Source organism: Salvelinus alpinus, chromosome 5, assembly GCF_045679555.1.
Source record: "Salvelinus alpinus chromosome 5, SLU_Salpinus.1, whole genome shotgun sequence".
NCBI classification, from domain to species: domain Eukaryota; kingdom Metazoa; phylum Chordata; class Actinopteri; order Salmoniformes; family Salmonidae; genus Salvelinus; species Salvelinus alpinus.
Window position 1 is genome coordinate 76,504,729 of NC_092090.1, and position 25,139 is coordinate 76,529,867.

The window sequence follows — 25,139 nt, forward strand, 5'->3', positions numbered from 1 at the left end:
GTTGTAACTGTTGCCAAATAATGACATTAATATAAATTGCTAAGAATGTGACATTAAGATGATTCCCCTACCGGATCTCAAACCCAGGCTATCAGCACCAATGACGAGCTCCCTAACCACTCTCCCAATAAGGGATATCTCTAGTGCATGTGCTTATTGGGCCAGTATAGTTAGGCCCTGTCCAGAGGAATCCCTAATGCAGAGGTTCGCAAACGATATTTTGATATCTGAAAATTCTCGCGACCCCAACCATGTTATTAACAGCCAATGTTTACTTTTTTAATTGGGGCTATCGCAGTCAATTGCAAAACAGTATTTCTGATTGTATTCTCAACTCACCATCATATACGTTTAATGTGGGGCTATGACAGTCAATTGCAAATTAGTCTGACATATTTATCTTATCTTACCACCACTAATGAGATGGGTGTGCTTGATGCATGTTGCGTCGGAGCTTCTCAAAGTCAGGAGGCGTGGTCGATATTCAACCTGGATCTTTATTTTTTTTTTATGCAGACGAGAGCACTGAATGAGCATACCATAAGTTTTAATGCTTGGAGGGAGACGGCACAGTATTCTCTGAGTCAGGAACCAAAGCTCTTCCGTAGTGACCCGTGAATGGGTTGTCTGCAGCATTCGGTCACATGACAGCTCGATCAGCTGTTCGATTTCACTTACCGGCATGTCAACTGAGCCAGGATCACAGTCAGGTGGATTTAGCTGAATCGGTCACTCATCTGTTGAATTTGTTGGTATTTCCCCTGCATGCTTTGGTTCAGTTTGTTGAGTTTCCCAAATATGTCTGTTACCTAGGCAAGGAGACACATTTCTTTTTATTACACAGAAAGTCTACAAAGGCTGTTTTTTACATCCATTGCAGATGACAACAGTTCCTCTCTCAATTCAAAAAATATTTCCAACAATTTCCAATTTCCAATATTTCATCTCGGTGTGAAAATAGAACATCTGATCCCATATCTCCACATAGTTTTGCGAACAGGCGTGTGCAATGTAGTTTACAATCAAAATTACGTTCTGAATATCTCAGAGTTTTGCACTCAGCTCTTTTTCCACCAGTTGCTCTCGGTGTATCCATTATAGCTAAGTGGGTGTAACATACAATGCGTCCATATGGCAGAGGGAGACATAACTAGAGTGCAGAGGACTGCCAGCCGTTCCGTGATAGAGTTTTTGAGTCGTTTTCCTTTTGATTACTAGCTATAGCATCAATTCTTAGTTTCACAGGGTTATCTGACAAAGGTTTTGATGTGAGTTCCTGTGCCTCTACCTCCCCATACATTGCTTTCATCATATCAATTGCAGCTGATAATATCAAAGTCTCTGTAATAGTGCGTGGTTTCATAGCTTAGTCATTCACCAAATGATTGAAGTGCAGCCTTTTCCCACAATCTAAGGGCATTCTCTGTTTGAGTTTTAACTTACTAGGCAAGTCAGTTAAGAACAAATTGTTATTTACAATGACAGCCTATGAACAGTGGGTTAACTGCCTTGTTCAGGGGCAGAACGACAGATTTTTACCTTGTCAGCTCAGGGATTCGGTTACTGGCCCAACGCTCTAACCACTAGGCTAACTGCCGCCCTGGCCTCCACAATCACCCGACCTCAACCTAATTGAGATGGTTTGGGATGAGTTGGACCGCAGAGTGAAGGAAAAGCATCCCGATTTGAATAATTTAAATTTTTATGGTTAACCACATTACAATGATTTTGAGAGACAAAGACGATATTATTTTTAAAAAGTAAAGATTTTTAACCAGGATTTTGGAAATGCTCCCGCAATCCCATTTTAATATCAGGTAACCCCACATGGGATCGCGACCCCTAGTTTGGGAACCGCTGGCCTAACCCCTCCTCCCATAGGCACTTGTGTATATCTGAAACAACTTGATAGGTGTAAGCAATAGGGTGAATGTGCTGAGTCAATCTCAGCTCTGTTAAAATTACACTCAAGAAAATATTTTATCGATCATAGTGATTCATGAGTATCATTAAAACAGGTTAACATGCCCCACCGACATCAGACAACTATATAGAAAGCTCTTAAATAGCTGAAATAAGTAAATAAATTCATCGAAGTGAGAATAATCAGATTAATTTATACAGTACCTTACACAGACATGGTGGTATAGCAGGATTCAGGAAGATCAAAGTAATGTGAACCAAGAGGTTGTGAGTTCAAATTCCAGGTGAGGACATGTTGAATAATAATTTCGGATGAATTGAACACGCACAATGTTGTCATGTGTGTCAAATATGTAAATTGAAAAAACTGTATCTTAAAAGCATTGTGTGTGAGTATCCCTAACCTTGCCAAGAGACAAAGAACTATGAGTGGTTCACCAATCAGGGCCTTGATGAGCTTGGTAACATGACATGATGTATAATGATCTTTTTTGGACACATTTTTGCAACATTCCCATGAAACTTGTCTAGAACATTCATGTCTTATGTTCTGAGAACATGGCAACCGTGTTCTGTATATGTTTAGTGGGATATTGATGGAATAGTCTCCTAACCCTCAGAAAACTGGACACAAAATGTTTTTGCAACGTTCCCATGAAACTTGTCTAGAACATGAATATCTTATGTTATGAGAACGTGGTAACCACGTTCTGGGTAAGTTATATTTGACATTAAGGGAATGGTCTCTTGGAAACATTCCTTGCACATCACAGGAACATTTCTATGAAAACGTTAGTTCATGACCAAATTAGACTCTTAAGGGAACGTTGTGGGGGAAAAAAATTCCCAGGGCAATGTGTTACATAGAGACAGAGAAATGAACAGGGCAAGGGAATCATGGGCTGATTCTTATGGATTTTTCTGTATAATTGCCAACCAGAAACATAGCCGAGCCTACCACTGACTCTTTAGTCTTTTTCTGTCTCAGTCTCTATTTGCATTTATGCATACATTGTTCACAGTCCCACAACTGGGCTGGCCAATTGTTTTCCAGATACCTCTCTTGCCCCATGATATAGTACTCCACTAAATGTCCAATTACTGCAATGAAAGTATTATGACATGTGAGATGGAAGTTAACCACTTTTATAACAGCTTTTATGCCACATAGACTTCTTGTGGCTTGAGCTCACATGCATGGGTCACTAATATATTTTCTCAAATTACAAATCCCCATCAATTCTCTTTTAATTTACAAATATTACTGCTTGGCCATTCTTTTAATAGTAGTTCATTCCAAAAAAATTCAAGCGCATGATTCCTTTATAGCTGCTATACCTCTTGAACTACTAACCTTCAATATTACCTCACATTACTCTCAATATCAACCACAGGAATACAACATTGATGGATGTGATTGCTAATTAATCTATAAAAGCACACCAGCAGCTGAACACTTGCAGCATGCAGCTTTTGTATTTATACTGAACAAAAATAAAACTCAACATGCAGCAATTTCAAAGATTTTACTGAGTTACAGTTCATATAAGGAAATCAGTCAATTTAAATAAATTCATTAGGCCCTAATTTATGGATTTCACATGACTGGAAACACAGATATGCATCTGTTGGTCACAGATACCTTTTTAAATAGGTAGGGGCGTGGATCAGAAAACCAGTCAGTATCTGGTGTGACCATTTGCCTCATGAAGCGCGACACATCCTTCGCATCGAGTTGATCAGGCTGTTGATTCTGGCCTGTGGAATGTTGTCCCACTCCTCTTCAATGGCTGTGTGAAGTTGTCAGATATTGGCGGGATCTGGAACATGCTGTCGTACCCGTCTATCCAGAGCATCCCAAACTTGCTCAATGGGTGACATGTCTGGAAAGTATGCAGGCCATGGAAGAATTGGGACATTTTCAGCTTCCAGGAATTGTGTACAGATCCTTACGACATGGGGTTGTGCATCATCATGCTGAAACATGAGGTGATGTGGCGGATGAATGGCACGACAATGGGCCTCAGGATCTTGTCACGGTATCTCTGTACATTCAAATTGCCATCGATAAATGCAATTGTGTTCTCTGTCCCTAGTTTATTCCTGCCCATACCATAACCCCACCGTCACCATGGGGCACTCTGTTCACAACGTTGACATCAGCAAACCGCTCACCCACTTGACACCATACACGTGGTCTGCGGTTGTGAGGCCGGTTGGACGTACTGCAAAATTCTCTGAAGCAGGTTGGAAGCAGCTTATGGTAGAGACGTTAACATTAAATTCTTTGACAACAGCTCTGGTGGACATTCCTGCAGTCAGCATGCCAATTGAACACTCCCTCAAAACTTGAGAGATCTGTGGCATTATTTTTAGAGTTGCCTTCAACTGCCCCCAGCGCAAGGTGCACCTGTGTAATGATCATGCTGTTTAATTAAAGCTTCTTGATATGCCACACCTGTCAGGTGGATGGATTATCTTGCCAAAGGAGAAACGCTCACTAACAGGGATGTTAACAAATTTGTTGAGAAGATTTGAGAGAAATAAGCTTTTTGTGAGTATGGAATATTTCTGGGATCTTTTATTTCAGCTCATGAAACATGAGACCAACACTGTACATGTTGCATTTATATTTTTGTTCAGTGTAAGTTAGATGTTTTACCACACAGTACCACAACCACTCTCCACTATTCCCCTAAACAACCCCTAGGTACGGTGCTTTCATTCAGATCAGTGTTTCTCAACCTCTGACCGTGGATAGGCACTGGTCCCTGGGATGAAACCGATTTATTCTCATCTCAAGTGCTAGTTTGAATGTAAGCGGTTCTAGAAGCGGGAAGGACTATAGCCTGCTGGTCCCCTAAAACAAGTTGATAAAGCTTGTTTAAGAAAATAGTGCAGAAAAGTAGATAATATTTTCCCTCCCACTTCATTCATAGTGTCAACATGTTTATTCTCAGCATGATCATTTTAACAGATACTGACAAACATATACACCTTTTGAGTGTCCTTATCTTTTTTCCCCGTGTCTGCAGGATCCCTGATGCGACGTAGATGGCTCATGATCCCATTGTTGGTGCAGGGCTGGCTGCTAGCGTCTCCAATCAGTGTTCGTGAGCGAGCCTGTCCTCAAAGCTGTAGATGTGATGGGAAAATAGTATACTGTGAGTCCAATGCCTTCCGGGATGTGCCAAACAATGTGTCTGTGGGATGCCAGGGCCTCTCTCTGCGTTACAACAGTTTAGTGAATCTCAGAGCTAGTCAGTTCTCAGGCCTCAGTCAGCTTGTTTGGCTTTATCTCGACCACAACTACATTAATACAGTGGACAGCCAAGCCTTCCATGGGGTACGGAGGCTCAAGGAGTTGATTCTCAGCTCTAACAAGATCACACAGCTACAAAACAACACTTTCCATACTGTCCCTAACTTACGCAATCTTGACCTTTCTTACAACAAGCTGCAGGCCCTCCAGCCCAGTCAATTTCAGGGCATGCGGAAGTTGCTTAGTCTCCACTTGCGGTCCAACTCCCTGAAAACGGTCCCAATGCGTGTTTTTCAGGATTTGCGCAATTTGGAGTTCCTCGATCTTGGTTACAATCGATTGCGAAGCCTGACTCGAAATGCTTTTGCTGGACTGCTCAAGTTGATCGAGCTTCATTTGGAACACAATCAATTCTCAAAGATCAACTTTTCTCACTTTCCCCGCCTCACCAACCTGCGGGCACTCTATTTGCAATGGAACCGAATTAAGTCAATAAACCAGGGTCTAACCTGGACGTGGACGTCCTTGCAAAAACTGGATCTTTCTGGAAATGAACTGCAAGTTGTGGATGCCAGTACGTACCAATGTCTCCCCAACCTACAGACCCTGAACCTGGACTCCAATAAGCTTAGCAACATGTCCCAGGAGACAGTGGATAGCTGGATCTCCCTCACCACCATCAGCCTCGCTGGTAATGTGTGGTACTGTAGCCCTACCATCTGCCCCTTAGTGGCATGGTTGAGGAACTTCAAGGGGAACAAGGAGACCACTATGATTTGTGCTGGGCCTAAGGAGGCCCAGGGAGAGAAAGTGATCGATGCAGTAGAGACATTTAGTATCTGTAAGGTCACTCCCACCACCCCTTTTGTCTCAACCACAGCCTCCCTCAACATCCCATCTCAGCCTGAGCTCCTGCCCCTTCCCACGTTGCTCAGGGTTGAGGAGGAGTTGACTCGCAGTGCTACGACCATTCCGTCTCCTTCAGGGGTCTCCCCTACCACCCCAGAGCAGGACTTTGAGTATGTGTCTCTCCATAAAATTATTGCTGGCTGTGTGGCACTTTTCCTGTCGGTGGCTATAATTCTCCTGGTTATTTATGTGTCCTGGAAGCGCTACCCCAACAGCATTAAGCAGCTCCAGCAGCGCTCCATGGTCAAAAAGCGGCGAAAAAATGTGCGGGAAACAGAAAGCACTCTCAGCTCACCTCTGCAAGAGTATTATGTGGACTACAAACCTGCAAACTCTGCAACTATGGATGTGCTGGTTAATGGGACTGGACCCTACACATACACAATCTCAGGCTCCAGAGAATGTGAGGTATGATCCATTTCCACTGCGGGGCACCAGAGGTAAATTTCTCAGTGATTTTGGGGATAAAAATATATTTTACATGATCCTTTTGCTGTTTGTTTGTTGGATAGGAAATATGAGTCAATGCATCGTGACTTGAGTCATAACATGCCAGGCTAGTTCAGATCCATTTGTAAACCCAGGTCATGTTGTAAAGTACAGTATGCCTCTTTCAGTCAAAAAATAAGTAGCATGAATTGATTAAGAGAGAGTGAAGCTTGAGCTTTCCTGCACTCCTGTTTGAATATATATCTTACTGTAGGCAAAATAGATTTTTTTATTTATTTTTACGTACCATATCAAGTCACTGTGCAGTGAGTCTTTGCCTATCGTGTATATTCGCTACAACAGCATACCTTGCTGATGGCTTTATACAGTATGTGGTAAAATGTCACTATTGTCTTATTTGAACTCTCTCACTCTCTTACTTACTATCTTGATTGTGATAAATTGACAGAGGCTATACCTTTATCACCTCTCGGTGTAATGGCTGGTATATTACATGACATTAAAGCTCAGTAAAGATATTGAATTATCAAGTACAGGAGATCCTCAGTAGAAAACACTCTATTTCTATTGAGATAAGTTCGATCTACAGTATTATCTCAAACATGGCCTCTCTCTCTCTCTCTATGCCTCTTTCATTAGATGTTTCTGGTTCTAGCCAAAGAGGTGCAAAACCAGGCAGGTTTTTGTTGACAATGTAGTACCACAGTAAGCAGATGCCCTTGATGTTGTAAGCCTGCAATCAGGCTGTTTTCTTACAGTAAGAAAGACCTTGATTTTATAAACAGAAAATTGGAAGTATGCATTGGAGATCTGAGACTGAGTGAGAGGCTGTGTAGCGAGCTACACTGAGTGGTTTAGAACTGAGTAACAAAGGAATGTATACTGTAAAGCAGTGTTTCCCAACCAGGGGTACTACAGGGGGTACTTGAGAAGACTCATGAGACCATAGGCCTACTGGTAAAATGCACATGAGGGGTTCTTCAGGGGTACTCCGGGCAGAGCAAAATTCAGTTTTGAAAAAGGTTGGAAACCACTGAGGTAGAGGTAGAAGGGATAGGTAGAGTAGTGAGGAGAAGGAAAGTTGAAAGAAGGTTTTCCCTTTACTACTTTTACCCTTTAACATATCACCACTATTTTAGCCAACCACCTGTGTTTCCTCTGATGTCTCTCAAAGCCTCATTTGATAAAGATTAAGCGGATTTATGGTCATCAGTTCATTGATTTGTTTCCCAGACAAAATAATTATTGGAAAGAGAGGGGACGTTGCGTAATTGCGCAACCAGATAAAAAAAATTCTGACATAGGGTGCCCCAGTAGATCTCATACTGTTTTAAGCTTTACAAATTCAGCATAATAATAATGTGAACTGATATTATGGCCCTCTGGCCCCCTTAATTACAAGGCATCTAATCAGATTAAGCCAGTCTATTTCGCACATTTTACCTTACAACTGCAGAATTACAGTATACCATACATTGAAATAATACTTATCAAAAGTAAAGCAATGGCATTCATATTTTGACTACTGAAGATGGAAATTCATGCTGCATAGCTTATTTTTACATGACCATTTCTCAGGACCACAGACAGATGCTAAGGAGTTGAGGGAGGAAGTCGCACTAAAATTCTTATTGATTTGCACATGCTTAATTAGGCACTTTTGCGTGTGCCCTCTCTTTCCCTGATGCCATGTATCTGTCTTTCCCTGTATTGCTGCTTGTTGGCTTTTGGCAGAATGGTAGATAATGATTAACAGGGCATGCTTTGTTTAGGGAGATATAGTAGGGCCACTTAAGTCTGCACCTTTCTCTCTGACTCAGTGTTCCCTTTGGTAGCCAAAAAGCCCATACACATTGGAGTGGAGAAAGGTTGCTCATGAATTGCACCAATATTATAGAAGGTAGTTTCTATTTCCTATAATATTTTAGCACCACATACCAGTGCTTTGCCTCGTTACAGTATGTTTTTCTTCATTTCCTCCTCAAGTATCTCAAATCCCACATAACATACCGAAGGCGAAAGCACAAATGTATTTTAGATGCATGTTCTCAGTAATGTCATCCATTATTAATTGCACAGGTGCAGAACAGTTTCTAGTCAGGAGGACGTCCTCTGCAGAACATTTCTCAACCACAGTCTGCAGGAGAAAGCTGAGATGAGAAGAATTGAGGCAGTCTGTCTATCTTGCTCTTATATGAGAATGGGGCGATTCCAAACCAGGACAGCCCAGAAATATTTTGGGTATCTGAAATTGTCATGGCAGTTCTCACATAGAAACTTAATAATAGGGAGGGAGGATGTTTGACATGCTTTTTACATTTGTGTCACAATTTGTTTTTAGAAAATCATGATGAACGTTAAGAATCTGTTCTTAACTGGCTTGCCTAGTTAAATTATGGTTAAATAAAATAAAAAAATAAGTTAGCCTGACGACTCAGATTAAAATCCTTCTGCTGCTCTATCGTTCGCTGCATACTTTAGTCTGAGACTGCCATCATTGAAGTCATTTGTGGTGACTATGGGCACAAGGGGTGTTATACAAAAAAAGTTTGGGTAACCAAGCAAGATGAAAGTTGTCATTTTAGGCCCTTTTTAGACTATACATGCCTCCTGTAAGACCCTATTGTCTGTGAACCGTACCTGATACAAACAACATCTTGGTATATTTATGCTCACAAAATGTTACATTAATTTATTCAACATCAAAAATATTTATATTAATATTTCAAAAGTACCCTTGCATCCTGTAAAATCCTATGATCCGTGAACCGCACATGATACAGACAACATCTTGGTGTCATTATACTCCTTACAGTGTGCTTTAAGATATTATATTATCTCAATGTACTCCTTTTGATTTTGTTCATTTCTAGACATGTTGCTTGGAAAAAATATTTTCAAACCGGTGTGCCTGGCACCTACTAACATACCCCGTTCAAAGGCACTTCCATTTTTTGTCTTTCCCATTCACACTCTGAATGGCACACATACACAATCCATGTCTCAAGGCTTAAAAATCCTTCTTTAACCTGTCTCCTCCCCTTCATTTACACTGATTGAAGTGGATTTAACAGGTGACACAAAAAAGGGATCATAGCTTTTACCTGGTCAGTCCTCCCAATGAAGTATCTATGTGACAATTTCCAGAACAATCTGAGATCCCCCCCAAAAAAATTCGGGCTGTCCTGGCTTGGATTTGTCTAATGTGGTATATGAGAGCACTAAATGGAATACTTAATCTGGTTTCTGTTGGCAGAATAACTAATAGCCTTGCAGATGAATAGAGCAGAGGTTTTCCTCATCTCTATTATCCCTTGTCCTCTCCTCCTCAATGGGCAGCCAGAGCAGTTGGAAATGTAATAGGATTTCTGTAGTTCTCTTTTATGCCAAACATCAGAATGCAGAGCAAGCTTAAACATGTCCTCTGAATATGAGACAATTAACATTTGAATTACATTTATGGTCACATTCCAGTTTCAGGTGGAAACATTTCACGCCCCAATAGCCCTACTTTCTTGTCTCTACAATCTCATTTTGTCCTCCCTCTTGCTTTGTAATGTAAAAGCTGTTAGTTTGTGTTTTCAAGCTGTGCTCTCATGTTACAACCTGGTCTCAGAGAATTTTGTATTATTCTGTATGTACAGTACCAGTCAAAAGTTTAGCCACATCTACTCATTCAAGGGTGTTTATTTTGTACTATTTTCTACAATGTGTAGACATCACAAATAGGAAGTAACACATATGGAATCATGTAGTAACCTAAAAAGTGTTAAACAAATCAAAATATAGATGCCAAGAGTGTGCAAAGCTGTCATCAAGGCAAAGGGTGGCTACTTTGAAGAATCTCAAATATAAAATATTGACTTTTTTGGTTACTACATGATTCCATGTGTTGTTTCATTGTGTTGATGTCTTAACTATTATTCTAGAATGTAGAAAATAGTAAAAATAAAGAAAAACCCTTCAATGAGTAGGTGTGTCCAAACTTTTGACTGGTACTGTAAATCCGAGACACACCATTTAGTATGATATGTTACGTTTCGTATGGTATATATTCATTTGTGGATGTCCATGATCCATTTCGTATGATATGTTACCAATTTGAAAAACGTACACAATGTTACAAATTTGCAAAATGTACAAAATGTTTCAAATCTGAATAGCTGGCTAACATTAGCTAGGCTAGGGTTTATGGTTAAGGTTAGGGCTAAGGGATAGGTTAAAGGGTTAAGGTTAGGGTTAGGGTTAGAGGAAGGGTTAGCTAAAAGAGTTAAGGTTAGGTTGAGGGGAAGGGTTAGCTAACATGCTAATTAAAGTAGCTAAAAAGTAGTAAGTTGTTAATTAGCTAAAATTGTCCGTGATGAGGTTCAAACACACAACCTTTGGGTTGTGTTATACGGCTACTTATCCACCCCGACCAACCACCCTCCTTCCATTTTTGGCTTAAGTAACCTTCTGTGTATGTAACCATATCAAACGTAACATATCATACTAATTTGAGTGGCCCATATTTACTATGTTACATCTAGTCTATGAGACCAGGCTGTATGTCTGTGAGTCATTCAGTAGAGAGGGAGATGTAATGATATAGTAAAGCACAGAATCTCTCCTTCCTCTATGGCTCCCCTGGTCTGTTTATGTTTCAAGTATCACTCCCTTTCTTTGAAATCAAGGAAAGAGTTTCTGTATAGGTTGATTTGATTTATAGAATTTAGATTAGAGTATGAGTATGGCTGAATCAGACATAGAGTAATCTCCTTGGTTAAACAGGTGGACAGCATCCTCCTAATATTCCTCAACAGCACTCAATGGCTAGTTCATGATACCACTATTCAGATTAATCTTTTAATCAGAATGGAGATGCCATGACCCAGTCCTTTATACTGATAAATTTTCCCTCCATTTTCTGAATGGAAATATATTTGACTGATAATTGTTTACAGGTTCCCATGGTTTTATACCATTCTTACCTCATTTATCATCTCTGCTTCAGCTTCTTGTAGCCTATAGAATATCAATAGATGGAACTTTTGGCAATGGAAAACATGATATTTCCAACTCTTTTTCTATGGAAGAATCATAATCAGATCCATTATGATTTAGTTTGATACGGTTTTGTCCATATCAGTGGTGCTGACATCTTCAGTGGTGCTGACATTTTAAATGTGAGGTTATTGCTGTTCTGCGCTGCATCCATGTAGTTGTCATGTGCTCCATTTTGTTTTGTTGTTACATTACATTTTGTGTGACAGAGAGAGTGAGCGGATGGAAGTGGATTGGGAGGAAAGGGAGAGAGATCAATGTTCTGTAAAACATTCTCATCACAGATAAATCAGTGGGTGAGATTATCCTTTGACCGGAGAACAGAAGCATTTCATCAATTGGAGATCAGGAATGTGTATCAATCTCCCTCCCCATGCATGTTTGACATTATTGAATCCTCCCGTGTATGGCAATTCTTCTCGATCTCAGTCAATCTCTTTCTGTAGTGATTGAAGCCCAACGTCCAGAGAGTATGCTGGAGGGCATGCTTAGCAAGAGAATGGTACTATCCAGTGTTTACATGAGTGACAGAAGAAGTTAAGTTGTTTAAATAAATGCATGTGTACCCAAATAAACAGGCGTTATAGAACACAATGTGACCATCTGTGTACTAACGACCAAGAATATGATGAGCAAGACACAAACTGGTGTGTGTGTGTGTGCATGCTTAGAGAATTAACTGAATTTGACACATTATATGTATGGTTGTGTATTGAATCAAGGCTCTGCATATGGAAAAGTCTTTATTGTGTCATCTTAACATTGAGTCTGGTTTAATTCACAATTGAAGGCCAATCCTTGAACATATGTTGAGTGGGCATTGTTTTGATATTCTTAGAAACTATTTGATTGAAGTGTATTGTAGCAAATTGGCAGAGCTGCCAACCCAGATATGTAATGGAGCCCTGTGAGAGCCCAGGCTAAAAGGTTAATTGGTCGTTATCCAGTGATTGATGTCAAGGTTGTCTAGACATGCCAAATTAGCAGTGTCTGAGGTGAGATGAAGATGGGTAATGGCTCATGAGACAGGGGGTAGCCTTGAAGCTTATACACAATTGCTTTGGGAGAAGTTAGAAACAATATGCTGCTCAAAAAGCTGTCAGATACCATGAGGCTGATTGATGGAGGGACTTTTGACTTTTTGGGTATACCGCCCTCAAAGGTTCAATTGATTTCATCACACTCACACTGCTCATGGCAACCTTGTTCTCAACTCTTTTGATCAAAACAAACTGTAGTTGGAGACGTCAGGTTGACTATAGCTGAATTAAAGCACCTCAAACATATGTTGATAAAACCCCATTTCTCACAGACTAGTTGTAGGCCTGTTTTATTACAGAATTATGTGTATGCATCACTGAATACAGCTAGCACCCATTATACAGCCATTACAGAAATCTGAGGGTCTAAATCTGAAGCTTGCAGTACATAGTATGGAGGAAAGATGGGGAGGTAAATATTGGTGAGGTAGTGTCAAGATTTAAGGGCACTGACAACCTGCCTGGTTTTAGACCAACTGAGTTATAGCTCTCTCTCTCTCACTTTCCCCCCCCTCTCTCTCCTATCCCTCTCTCTCTCTTTCTCACCTTCCTCCCGCTCTTTCTCTATCTCGCTCTCTCCCTCTCACCTTCCTATCTCTGCCTCTCATTAATCATTTGCTGGTGACACAGACATTGCGCTGTGGCTCAGTCCCTCTGAAGGTCATGCCTTGTGAATCAGCAGACAGGACCCAGAGAGCAGCTCTACAAACAGGGGCCTGTAGCTGGCTCTGGAGAGATGCTGAGTTCATGTCCTACACTGGGGCTCACAAATATTATGTGTCAGACAAGCAGAGGGAGTTCAAACAGGCTGAAATCTGAGAAAACACGGTGCTTTTTGACATTGGATTGTGTTTGTGCGAGCCTGACATAGAAGGCTACATTTGTTTTCCATATTTTTTTACACACTTCAAAAGCACTTGCACTGATATTTGGACCCCCATGTCACTGATGCCTCTCAAACAAGACTGCAATGAATCAGCATCTGAATACAAATCTGCAATGTGTTTTTTTGTTGTTTTGGAAAATTTCATTCGCTTGAATTTACTTGTATTGCATTGGCTTGGTTATTTTGACAACATGAATGCTCGTATAGCATTTGTACATCTGTCCTCAACGGGGGTCTGATGTAGTTTTTAGTGAGGAAAAACCACCCTCTCTTCTTCCCTCCGCTTTCTTCTCTTCTCTCCTCTTTCTTTCCTCCCCCTTCTCCTCTTCTCTCCTCTTTCTTTCCTCCCCCTTCTCCTATCTCCCCCTAAGCTCAGCCAGCCTTCATGGGAGTGCATACAATAAACAGCTCAGAAGGCTTAGTGGCCAGGGGTCCTACTAACCAACTCATTTCCCCACAAAATTGTATTTGTGCCCTTATTTCCACCAAGGTCCTCTCAACACTGCCTCGGCCACAATGAGGAAAAAGGCCACCAGGCTGGCAGAGATGTTCCATTGGGTAGAGGTTCAGTTACTTCAGTTGTCATGGAGCAATAAATGACAAATTAAGTGGCTGGCACCAGCTACTGCTAGGGGGAGGCCGCTTCAGAATACTAATGTCATTTCTGTCTGAATCTGGACGAGGAGGAGGGGGAAGTCTCAGGTTTGGCATTAACTGGAAGAATTTTTCGCTTTATATGTTGAAATGGATTCATTGGTAGCAATCTCTTCAATAGAGCCATTGTGGCCATTGCTACAGCATGGACACAACAGTAACAACCAATAAGGATGTCATGGAGAGGCATTCCTAACCTTTTTGAAATGACAGTATAATGGGAGGATATTTATTTGTCTATATAGGCTAGGATAATGACATTAAAACCACACATGCCGTCTGTGACGGGGACTTCAGTGTGTGTGGGAGTGATAGAGGAGTGGCCCATCTGAGGAGATTAATGGTTAAACCCTAATCTGCTTGTGTTATTTATTTCTGAAGAGAGCCCTGTTGGATAATCAAACTGTGGCAAAATGGATCCATTACCCCTTGTAATCAATTACATTTAGTGCCCTCAATCCTGCATGGCTGAAAGAACAGATGTAGGCTAGTATTTCACCCAAACTCCTGTCAGCGTCCTGAGCCTCACCAGTACTGCCACACCAGAATACACAGCTCCTGAATCAGCACTTTCAAAGGGATCTTTATAAAGATGATTACCAGGTGCTCCTCTTCTCTGTAACTCTCCTCGCCATAAAGCCCCCCCTTTGTCATCTGATTTGTAGATGGCTGTGACGCCCTCTCCATCCCTTTTTTTTTTTTTGTGGCCAACTTTTATTTATTTTGTATTTTTTGTGAGGGGTTCAGATCAGACAGGCAATAATATTCAAATAGTACATATATAAAGAAACAAAAAACAGTAGATAAAAAACAAAATACATTATTTGTCCTGTCTGTCCCATCTCCTCTCTCCTTCCCCCGTTCTCAGTAGGTGTGACCCATTCCTATTCCCACCTCCCTCCCTCTCTCCCCCCACTGGCTCATGTTGTGGACATATCTATGCATGAAACAAAACGTCATGGGCAACTCATCTTATGTTTGTATAATTGTTTGTGGGACCAAGGCACACATGAATAGAATCAGCCTGCATACATCGATATTCGCTACAGATATAAAAAATACAATTGATACGTTCAAACGTGATTACATTACATGAACTAATAATAAGCTTTTGACCTTTTCGATTCCTCTACTGAATGTATCTAATATTGTTTCCTTGGCGCTGTTCAAAAGAGCTATGGAGAGCTCTAGTGAAAGAATGTCAAGGAAGTTTTGTACCCCTTGAGTTATGCTGAGTTTATGTGGAGGCTTCCATCTGGTCACTAACATTATTTTTGCCGCAGTCAGTCCAGACAACCATGCTCGTTTCTGTGGTACTATGAGAGTCAGTGAAGAGTCATACTTCAACAATAATATATTGGGGAGATAGGGAATTGAGAACACAACAGACAATTTGGAATAGAAGCAAATTGGCAGTGTTTCCGGAGTCAAATAACATCTGTGAATTAATTTGTAGTGTATTAGTTGATGATTCAAATTCTGGGAGGACATTGGGATATTGTTTTAGAGTCTTTTACAATCTGTTTTTTTTTGTAGTCTTTAATATCTCGATTCCATACCATAACTATTCCTATTGGTTTACGGAGGGCTTCTAGCAGTTTTTTTTAATATAGATTGGATACAAAACCTCCACTTCTGTTTTGACTGGCTAACATCTCAGTGAGTGGATGGAATGGGAGTGGTTGACTCTATAAGTGCGCATAGCGGCTCTTAACTGCAACAAAAAAAATCGAAATGACGAACGAGTTAAATTATACATATTTTTTAGGTCATGAAAGGTTAATAAACCTTCATCATTCATTATGTCCAAAAGTTTAATTTCTTGTTCAGACCATTGTTTAAAAAAAAAGTATGTTTCGCTCCCAAAGGTAGGGAGTTATTCCTAAATATTGGTGTTTGGGTATGCCATTGCACTTCCCAATTACCCAGTTTTTAAATTTGTTGCCAGGTCTGTATTGAGTGGGCAACGATTGGTCCAAACTGAGTACGGCAAAATATAGGAGTTAAGGCAGAGAATAGTACATCTTTCAATGTAAATGGTGACACTATATTTTCCTGTTTCCAACCAAGGAAGACATTTATCTTGATCAAACCATTTGTTATGTGGGCAGAGCACTAGAGACAAAGCATAGAACTTGAAGTTGGGTAAACCTAAACCCCCAAAACCTTTGGGTTGCTGGAGTGTAGTCATTTTAATTCTGTGACGTTTCCCTTTCCATATAAAATTCAAGACTAAACTTGGGATCTTTTCCCAGTACTCTAATGGCGAGGACAAAGGAAGCATGCTAACAAAGAAATTGGCAAGACAAGGCAAGACATTCATTTTGACTATCAAAATTCGACCTCATGAAGTTAATGTTCGTTTAAACCATCTGGCGAGATCTGCTATAATTGCAGTTGTGACATTTTGTAGTTCTCCAAAACAATTTTATTTAGAGAGGGAAAAATGTCAATGCCCAGATATTTAAATTGGGTCACAATTGGCATCTTCAATTCTATATTGAGATTTAACATTGCTTTGTTAAGTGGGAGCAGACATGATTTAGTGAAGTTGATCTTAACACTTGATATACTGCTGAATTGTCTGAATATACTTAATACATTAGGGAGGGATTGTGGTACATTGTCAAGGTACAATAATATGCCATATGCATATAATGAGATTTGGTGGCCCGTGTCCTTAACTGATATTTGCCCTATACCTTGGGATTGACATGCTTTTTTTTAGCTAAAGTCTCCAGTGATAGGGCAAATAGGAGGCTGGACGCTGGACAGCCTTGGCGAGTTCCCCATTTGATGGCGAACTGTGAGGAGCATTGGTGACCCATCAAGACCATCGCAGATGGCTCCAGGTCATTGGCTCCAGGTCATCTATAAGTCCATGCTAGGTAAAGCTCCGCCTTATCTCAGTTCACTGGTCACGATTTCAACACCCACCCGTAGCACGCACTCCAGCAGGTATATCTCACTGATCATCCCAAAAGCCAACACCTCATTTGGCCGCCTGTCCTTCCAGTTCTCTGCTGCCTGTGACTGGAACGAATTGCAAAAATCGCTGAAGGTGGAGACTTTTATTTCCCTCACCAACTTTAAACATCTGCTATCTGAGCAGCTAACCGATCACTGCAGCTGTACATAGTCCATCTGTAAACAACCCACCCAATTTACCTACCTCATCCCCTTACTGTTTTTATTTATTTATTTTTCTGCTGATTTGCACACCAGTATCTCTACCTGCTCATGATCATCTGATGATTCATCACTCCAGTGTTAATCTGCTAAATTGTAATTATTCACTCCTATGGCCTATTTATTGCCTACCTCATGCCTTTTGCACACAATGTACATAGACTCATTTTGTTTTTTCCCCCTACTGTGTTATTGACTTGTTTATTGTTTACTCCATGTGTAACTCTGTGTTGTTGTCTGTTCACACTGCTATGCTTTATCTTGGCCAGGTCGCAGTTGTAAATGAGAACTTGTTCTCAACTAGCCTACCTGGTTAAATAAAGGTGAAATAAAAAAATAAAATAAAAGAGGGGTTACTAGACAGTGTTTTTAACATAGTCATAAACATTTAGCCAAATCCCATACATTCCATATTAGCTGTGGGAAGTAGCACCCCCAAACTACATCCCACGGCTATGCCTCCCGTAGTATACCAGAGATAGGACCATTCAAGACGGTCAAAGCCCTTCTATGCATCAATTGAAAGGACTGCACAGGGGGTGGTATATTAGGTGTAATATGTATTATATGTACAGTAGGAGATGTCTCAGATTGTCTGACGTCAGTTGTCATGGAGCAATAAAAAATAATTAAGTGGCTGACTACTGCTTGGGGGAGGTTGCTTTGGAAGGATTTTTCGCTTAGATATGATATGTTGAAATGGATTCATTGGTAGCAATCTCTTCAATAGAGCCATTGTGGCCATTGCTACAGCATGGACACAACAGTAACAACCAATAAGGATGTCATGGAGAGGCATTCCTAACCTTTTTGAAATGACAGTATAATGGGAGGATATTTATTTGTCTATATAGGCTAGGATAATGACGTTAAAACCACACATGCCGTTTGTGACGGGGACTTCAGTGTGTGTGGGAGTGATAGAGGAGTGGCCCATCTGAGGAGATTAATGGTTAAACCCTAATCTGCTTGTGTTATTTATTTCTGAAGAGAGCCCTGTTGGATAATCAAACTGTGGCAAAATGGATCCATTAAACCTTATAATCAATTACATTTAGTGCCCTCAATCCTGCATGGCTGAAAGAACAGATGTAGGCTAGTATTTCACCCAAACTCCTGTCAGCATCCTGAGCCTCACCAGTACTGCCACATCAGAATACACAGCTCCTGAATCAGCACTTTCAAAGGGAGCTTTATGAAGATGATTACCAGGTGCTCCTCTTCTCTATATCTCTCCTAGCCATAAAGCCATAAAGCCCCCCCTTTGTCATCTGATTTATTGGTGGCTGTGAATTCCTCTCCATCCCTTCCTATTTCACAGCTAAATTATACATACAATAGGAAATGACTTGTTCACAAGATAGCTATTCTCATCCTTCCCTTATAACTCCTATAGATTATTGATAACCAGACCATGTCTGGTCAGGAGCAGAGATGGGCACTATTTCTGAATAAATAAATAAATACATTTAAATATGTATTTAAATTACTCCTGAGTATTTAGCAATTTTTTATTACAATGGACTGAACTACACTCTAATGTATTTTGTAACAAGATACCTTCGAGAGCTATAATTTGTATTTTCAAAATACAAAATACTTTTCTATAAAAAATGACATCTGTCCACAATTTTGTGGCCCCCTTTCACCCTGTATTGCTATCAGAAGAAGCACTATGGTGTGATAAGAGCATCTGCTAAATGAACTAAATAGAAATGTATTTGTAAATATTAGCAATTGCAAAGCATGCTGAGGATTATTCAAATGTTAAAAAAGGCCAATAGTAATAACCAATAGTTAGTGGTGGACCGTATGAAGCTATCTTAAAAACAAAACAAATCCAAGATGGCGTAGCAGTGGGATGTCTGTTTTGACTGTCTTGTCCCGTCCCTTGTATATATCGTTTTTCTTCGTTTATATTTTTATTATTTTTAAATCTCATTTTCCATCTACGGACTGAAAATACTCTCCTGCAACCTGCCTCACCCAATGTGTTATGGATATGCTATTTTTACACTTTTGAACCGGAACCCCCTTCAGAGGCTAGCCAGCTAACTAGCTACTAGCTAGTCTTCAGTTAGCCACTGCTAGCGGTCATCACCGTTAACTCGGACTGCCAGCCTCAGCCCGGTCAACTCCTGCCAGCCTGCACAGTTTGATATCTACCCAGAGCATATCGGACTGCTTTTCTCTACCACGTCTCCGGATTCCTACCGCAAGCTCTGAACCTTTACTCGGATCATCGCAGCTAGCTAGCTGCTATCCGAGTGGCTACTCCTGTCTAACGTCTCTGTCCCGAAGCAAGCACCAGTTAGCCTGGAGCTAGCCTCGAACTAGGATCCATCAAGCAATCCCTTGGCTTCAATTACCACTTTTTCCAATTGGCCTGTACCCTTTGCTGCCGACACGGAGCCCCGCTCAAGAAAATGGTGTTTGGGACAAAGTTTGTAGTCTGAGAATTCCTCTTTCAACACGTTCCTATGGTCAGATATTTTTGACTCGAGGTAACAAGGTTTCAGTAGTAAAGTGGGTTGAAGCCAGAATATCAGCAATATCCTTCAAGTCTAATAATATTTCCCAATATTTCTCATTTTCAGGAATCTTGTCACCAATTTTTAGGAGCAGTAATCTCAAGTCCAGTTCTCATGACCATTGCCTCCGATTGACCCCTTTAACTGAAAATACTTTATAATTACCTTTGGTTTGTTGGTTTTAAGTCCTCCAAACTAAAATAATGTTTCGATATCAATCTCCTTAGGCACAAACTTATTTCAACTGTTACAATGCCTTCAAAAAGGTTGTGGAGGAAATCAGGAGGAATTCCTTTAATGGTGGTAAAATGTGCAAGTCTGTTGAGTACACAGTAACACTTCACTCCATTCAATGTGTGCAAATCTTCATTTATCTGAGGTTCGAAAACGGTTTTCTTATGTGACTCAACTGTTCGATGTGGAAAGAGTCCCTCTCTCACTTCCCGAGTTTGTATCTCTACCCGACTTGCTAAGCAAAACCTACAGAACTTGTCAATTGTAAAGCTTTCCTGAAAGCCAGAGAGGGAGTGGGCACCTAAATTATCTGCCGACACATACAGCACAGTCCCTTTAACACTTACTCCCAATTTTTGCACGAATAGCCCTTGTTGTTCAAGAACTTCAATGTCTTTTAGTAGTGGTTTTAAAATTGTATCATAACCATATGTTTTCACATCATTGCTCTTACACAAAATAGCAAGATAGATGGATTGCAAAAATGACCTAAATCTTACAGGTAAATTTGCGATGACCCAGTATATGGCACACACCCTATGCTTTTTCCTAGATAGATTGCAAAGATGACCTAAATCTTACAGGTAAATTTGTGATTACCCAGTATATGGCACACACTTTATGATTTTTCCTAGACGTACCCAATGGGTTGCACACTTCAAAATCGTCTATGTATAATCCAAGAGCAATGCTTAGTTCTTCTGAAGATAGTAATTGGTTATCTTTATAATATTGTCCATCTCTGTATGTTTCAAACAGACCATTTTGCCTTCTTGTTTCAACTTCCTCTGTCTGTAGGATTTTGTCTAGGACATCATTCCGATTCAAGAGCTCTGTTAAAAGCTTCAAAACTGGGACTTATGTATAGGTTCTCTTTAGAGCTTCATCAAGAACATACTCCACTGGCTCAATTACGGTAAAATTAGTATTGTAAAAATATTTTCTCCTGTAGTTGGTACTAAGACCAGCCTTTGATAGGGTGGCCAAAGGATTTGTAGTCTGAACTGTTATGGCTGTAATGAGAGAGTGCTCTAAAGTACAGTTATTCTGTACTAATACGGTTTGAATTGCCTTTTTGGTAAGTTCGCTGGAAGCTGAGACAATACTACGAAGTTCCTCAACTATTTCCTGGGTTGCTGCCTTGAAGACATGCAAAATAGTTTGCATTCGAAGAAACAATGATGCTAGTTTGTGTTTCAGTGACTCCTCTAAATCTTCATCACCTCCATTCTCGCAGTTTGATATGGAAACGTCAAGATCGGATATGTCCTTAGTATCTGTATCCTCAATACTTGCACAAACATGTGCAGTGTGATTTGTTTTAAGGTCGACAATGTTCTGGCGTACTGAAACAGTGTTTCCTACTTCTGTGTGACTTGAAAGAGGTGTGCACAACAGATTTAAAGCTGCAATCTTGAAAATGGCATCGGACTCTTTCCTTATTATTGAAACGAGTTCTCAAATGAGAAAAGTACTGCTTAACGTTACAGGGCTCAGAAAAATTAGAGGTCACATTTTATACAAGCAGTAACTGTTTCATGAACATTTCTTCGGTGTTGAGTCAAATGCTTCTTGAGTGCTATTTCTGTTTGAAAGGTGCACGGACAGTCTTGATGGATACATGGTAATGGACATGTTCATGCATAATGTCCATGCTTCAATTTGTAATGTCTAATAAGGATGCGTTGATTTGATGTGTCAAATCTGCAGTACTTACAGTTGCACTTCATCAATTTAAGGAATAATGCCTTTGGAGATCCAAGAATCTAAAAAAGGATGTTTGCATAAATGTTTTTTATTCACTTTAGTTAATATGTTAATTATAAACAAATTATTCTGAAATTGATTAGGAATTCAAGATATAAGTGCTGTCTAGGTAATCCTGTTTACTAACTGCAAAATACATTTCTATAGCATGGTTTGTTTAACATAACATCTCATTACACCCAAACTAACAATTTTAAAATAACAAAATATATACTAACATTAATACTTGCAAGATTAGGCCAATTAATCATTAGAATATTCTTATGTTTATAAATAATATATTTTGGAAAAAAGAAGGGTTTAAAACCCAATACTAATTAGAAGCCTTGCTAGCTAACATCTTTCCTTTGTACTATTATGCAGGTTATCAAACTATTTCCAAGCTAGCCAACAAGCAGCTTTTATCAGCACATGTGCAATTCCAACTAAACATGTGCTATCTAGCGCCATGCTAACTAAACGCACTTTAACTAACCAGCACATGTGCAAATTCCGCCACGTGTCCTCACGGTCCTAACTAACACTATGCTAGTTAACACCATGCTAGATAGTGCGATGCTAACTAACAGCATACTAGATAAATGACATAACATTTCATGGAGAATTTACTTAGCTACACATGCCTATATCTGATGTTTGGCTAGCAAGTCACTGAATAAAACCACAATAGTAAAATAAACTGATAACAGCTCATTACCACCCAATCTAATAGTAATTATAACTACAAGCATAGCTACAGTAGCAACAGTTGGCTTTTGTAGCTAGCTACTGTTATACAGGTTATCAAACAAATGACAAGTCAGTCAGCATGTCTGCAAGTTGGCGCCATGTATGCTGATAGCTAGAGCGGTACTATTTAACAGCATGATAACAGCAAGCTTAGCTACAATTATACTACAGTACACGTAGCAGAATTGCACAAGTAATCCGATTTAAACTGATATAGTAAAAGACTATTTGCCAAACGTAGCCAAATCTGTTTTCCTTTCTTAATTTAACCAAATAACAATTTTAACATGGAGTGTGTGCGGTGCTAACCAGCTAGCTAGTATGTAACATAGTGGCTAATGTCCTTGCTATTCTTGTGCTGAAAAGTTATAATTATTTTTATAAAGGGCACTTGTTAACTTACCCAATAAATATTTATACCGTATAGGTTAACATGTAGGTAAATAACATGCTAGTGGTTGTATTGTTTTAAAGGAGATAACGTTACTCACCTTTTGCCAAGTTACTCACTCCTGCTTGGAAAGCTGTTGAATGCAGTAGCGGAGTTGCTGAAGCACGGTCTTGATCAAACCACTTCCTGAAATGCGCCGCCGCCTATAAATTACCACCAAGTTCTAAAATAAATTGTGCTAGTACAACAAGGCTTAAGTGAATAAAAAATGTGTTAGATTCTAAACATTATACACTTTGTTTAAGAATTAATTGATTACTAGAATTACATGGAGCAAGTGCTAAACCAAATTAAGTTTGATCTATATCCCCTATCGATGCGCAAACAAGGAGCAAACTCTACACAAACATCACACAATGGGATAGGTGATCTCATTCCGAGTGTTTTTTTTGTAGTTAATCTGTTTTATAACCAATTGTAACATTACACATATTAATTTCACTACATTGGCCTCACCAAACACGAATTGTTAGATGGCTAGCCATGAAAGCTTCGGCCCAATATTAGGATCACTAATACATGTAAATCATTCTCTTAAAGTTTACTCAGTTAGCAGACACTCTTATCCAGAGCGACTTACAGTTAGTCATACAGGAATAAGCAATAGGCCTACTTGCTAAGCAAGCAGCTTGGCCTTAGTTACACGTGTAGACTTTCATGCAGTAAAAACCTGTAACCCTCAGCTAACACAATATGAACCCATAGCCCATACAATTGACACAGTTCATGCTATGTGGCTCCATATTCTTTAACATGTGCTGCATTGGTGTCAGAAATGAGAAAAATAGATATTGCATGTGACCTTTGCCCTCAGAGACAAAAAAATATTATTTTTGGCTGCAAGGAATATGGGTGAAGTCACTCCAGCAAAGTTGCACCAATCAAATTCCATTTAAAACAAACGATCAACAAAATGACAATTGTGACAATTGTTGACACCCCATAGGGATTCTTACTTATGAAAAAATGAACTGTATTGTGGCATTCCATGGCTCCCTTTAACTGGGGTATAAAGATAAGGTAACACACATGGAATATGCATTTTTCATCAATCACAATGTGGAAAGGCAAAAACAATTTAAAAAAGAAAAATGGTTTTGTAACGGTTGTCGAAGTCGTTCTCCTCCTCAGACGAGGAGGAGCATGGATCGGACCAACACGCAGCGAGGTATGTAGACATAATGAAATTTAATTGAGAAAAGAATAACGATGACAAAGCACACTTTAGAAATTACAAAATAACAAAACGAACTAAATAGACCTGAACATGAGAACTACAAGAAACGAAGAACACACGAACAGGAAAAACGAATGAACGAACGAGACGAGACAGTACCGTGTGGTGCAATAAACACAGACACAGCGACAATCACCCACAAACAAACAGTGTGAACAGCCTACCTAAATATGGTTCTCAATCAGAGGAAACGGAAAACACCTGTCCCTGATTGAGAACCATATCAGGCTAGTTAACATGAACCCAACATAGAAACACATAACATAGAATGCCCACCCAACTCACGTCCTGACCCACTAAAACAAACAATTAACACAATAACTAGGGTCAGAACGTGACAGTACCCCCCCCCCCCCCCCCAAGGTGCGGACTGCGACCGCACCACCTAAACCTATAGCGGAGGGTCTGGGTGGGCATCTGTCCGCGGCGGTGGCTCTGGCGCTGGACGTGGACCCCACTTCACCCTTGACTTTGTCCGCTTCTGTGGCCTCCTCAAGGTGGCGACCCTCGCCACCGACCTTGGACTGGGGACCCTAGACATGGGTCCCGCTGGACTGAGGGGCAGCCCCGGACTGAGGGACCGCTCCGGACTGGCTGGCTCTGGCGGATCCTGGCTGGCTGGCTCTGGCGGATCCTGGCCGGCTGGCTCTGGCGGATCCCGGCTGGCTGACGGCTCTGGCGGATCCCGGCTGGCTGACGGCTCTGGCGGATCCCGGCTGGCTGACGGCTCTGGCGGATCCCGGCTGGCTGACGGCTCTGGCGGATCCCGGCTGGCTGACGGCTCTGGCGGATCCCGGCTGGCTGACGGCTCTGGCGGATCCCGGCTGGCTGACG

At 40.5% G+C, this 25,139-nt stretch overlaps 1 protein-coding gene across 2 annotated transcripts in view; it reads left to right on the plus strand.

Moving 5' to 3' along the window:
* LOC139576835 (leucine-rich repeat transmembrane neuronal protein 4) overlaps positions 1 to 25,139 on the plus strand; it is a 65,438-nt gene that overhangs the window by 4,983 nt on the left and 35,316 nt on the right. The window contains exon 2 of one of the 2 annotated variants that reach the window (XM_071403355.1): positions 4,959 to 6,502. In XM_071403355.1, the coding sequence (XP_071259456.1) occupies positions 4,959 to 6,502 (1,544 nt within the window). Of the gene's footprint in view, positions 1 to 4,958; positions 6,535 to 25,139 lie in introns of both variants that reach the window. The other variant, XM_071403358.1, reaches the window with a different exon arrangement.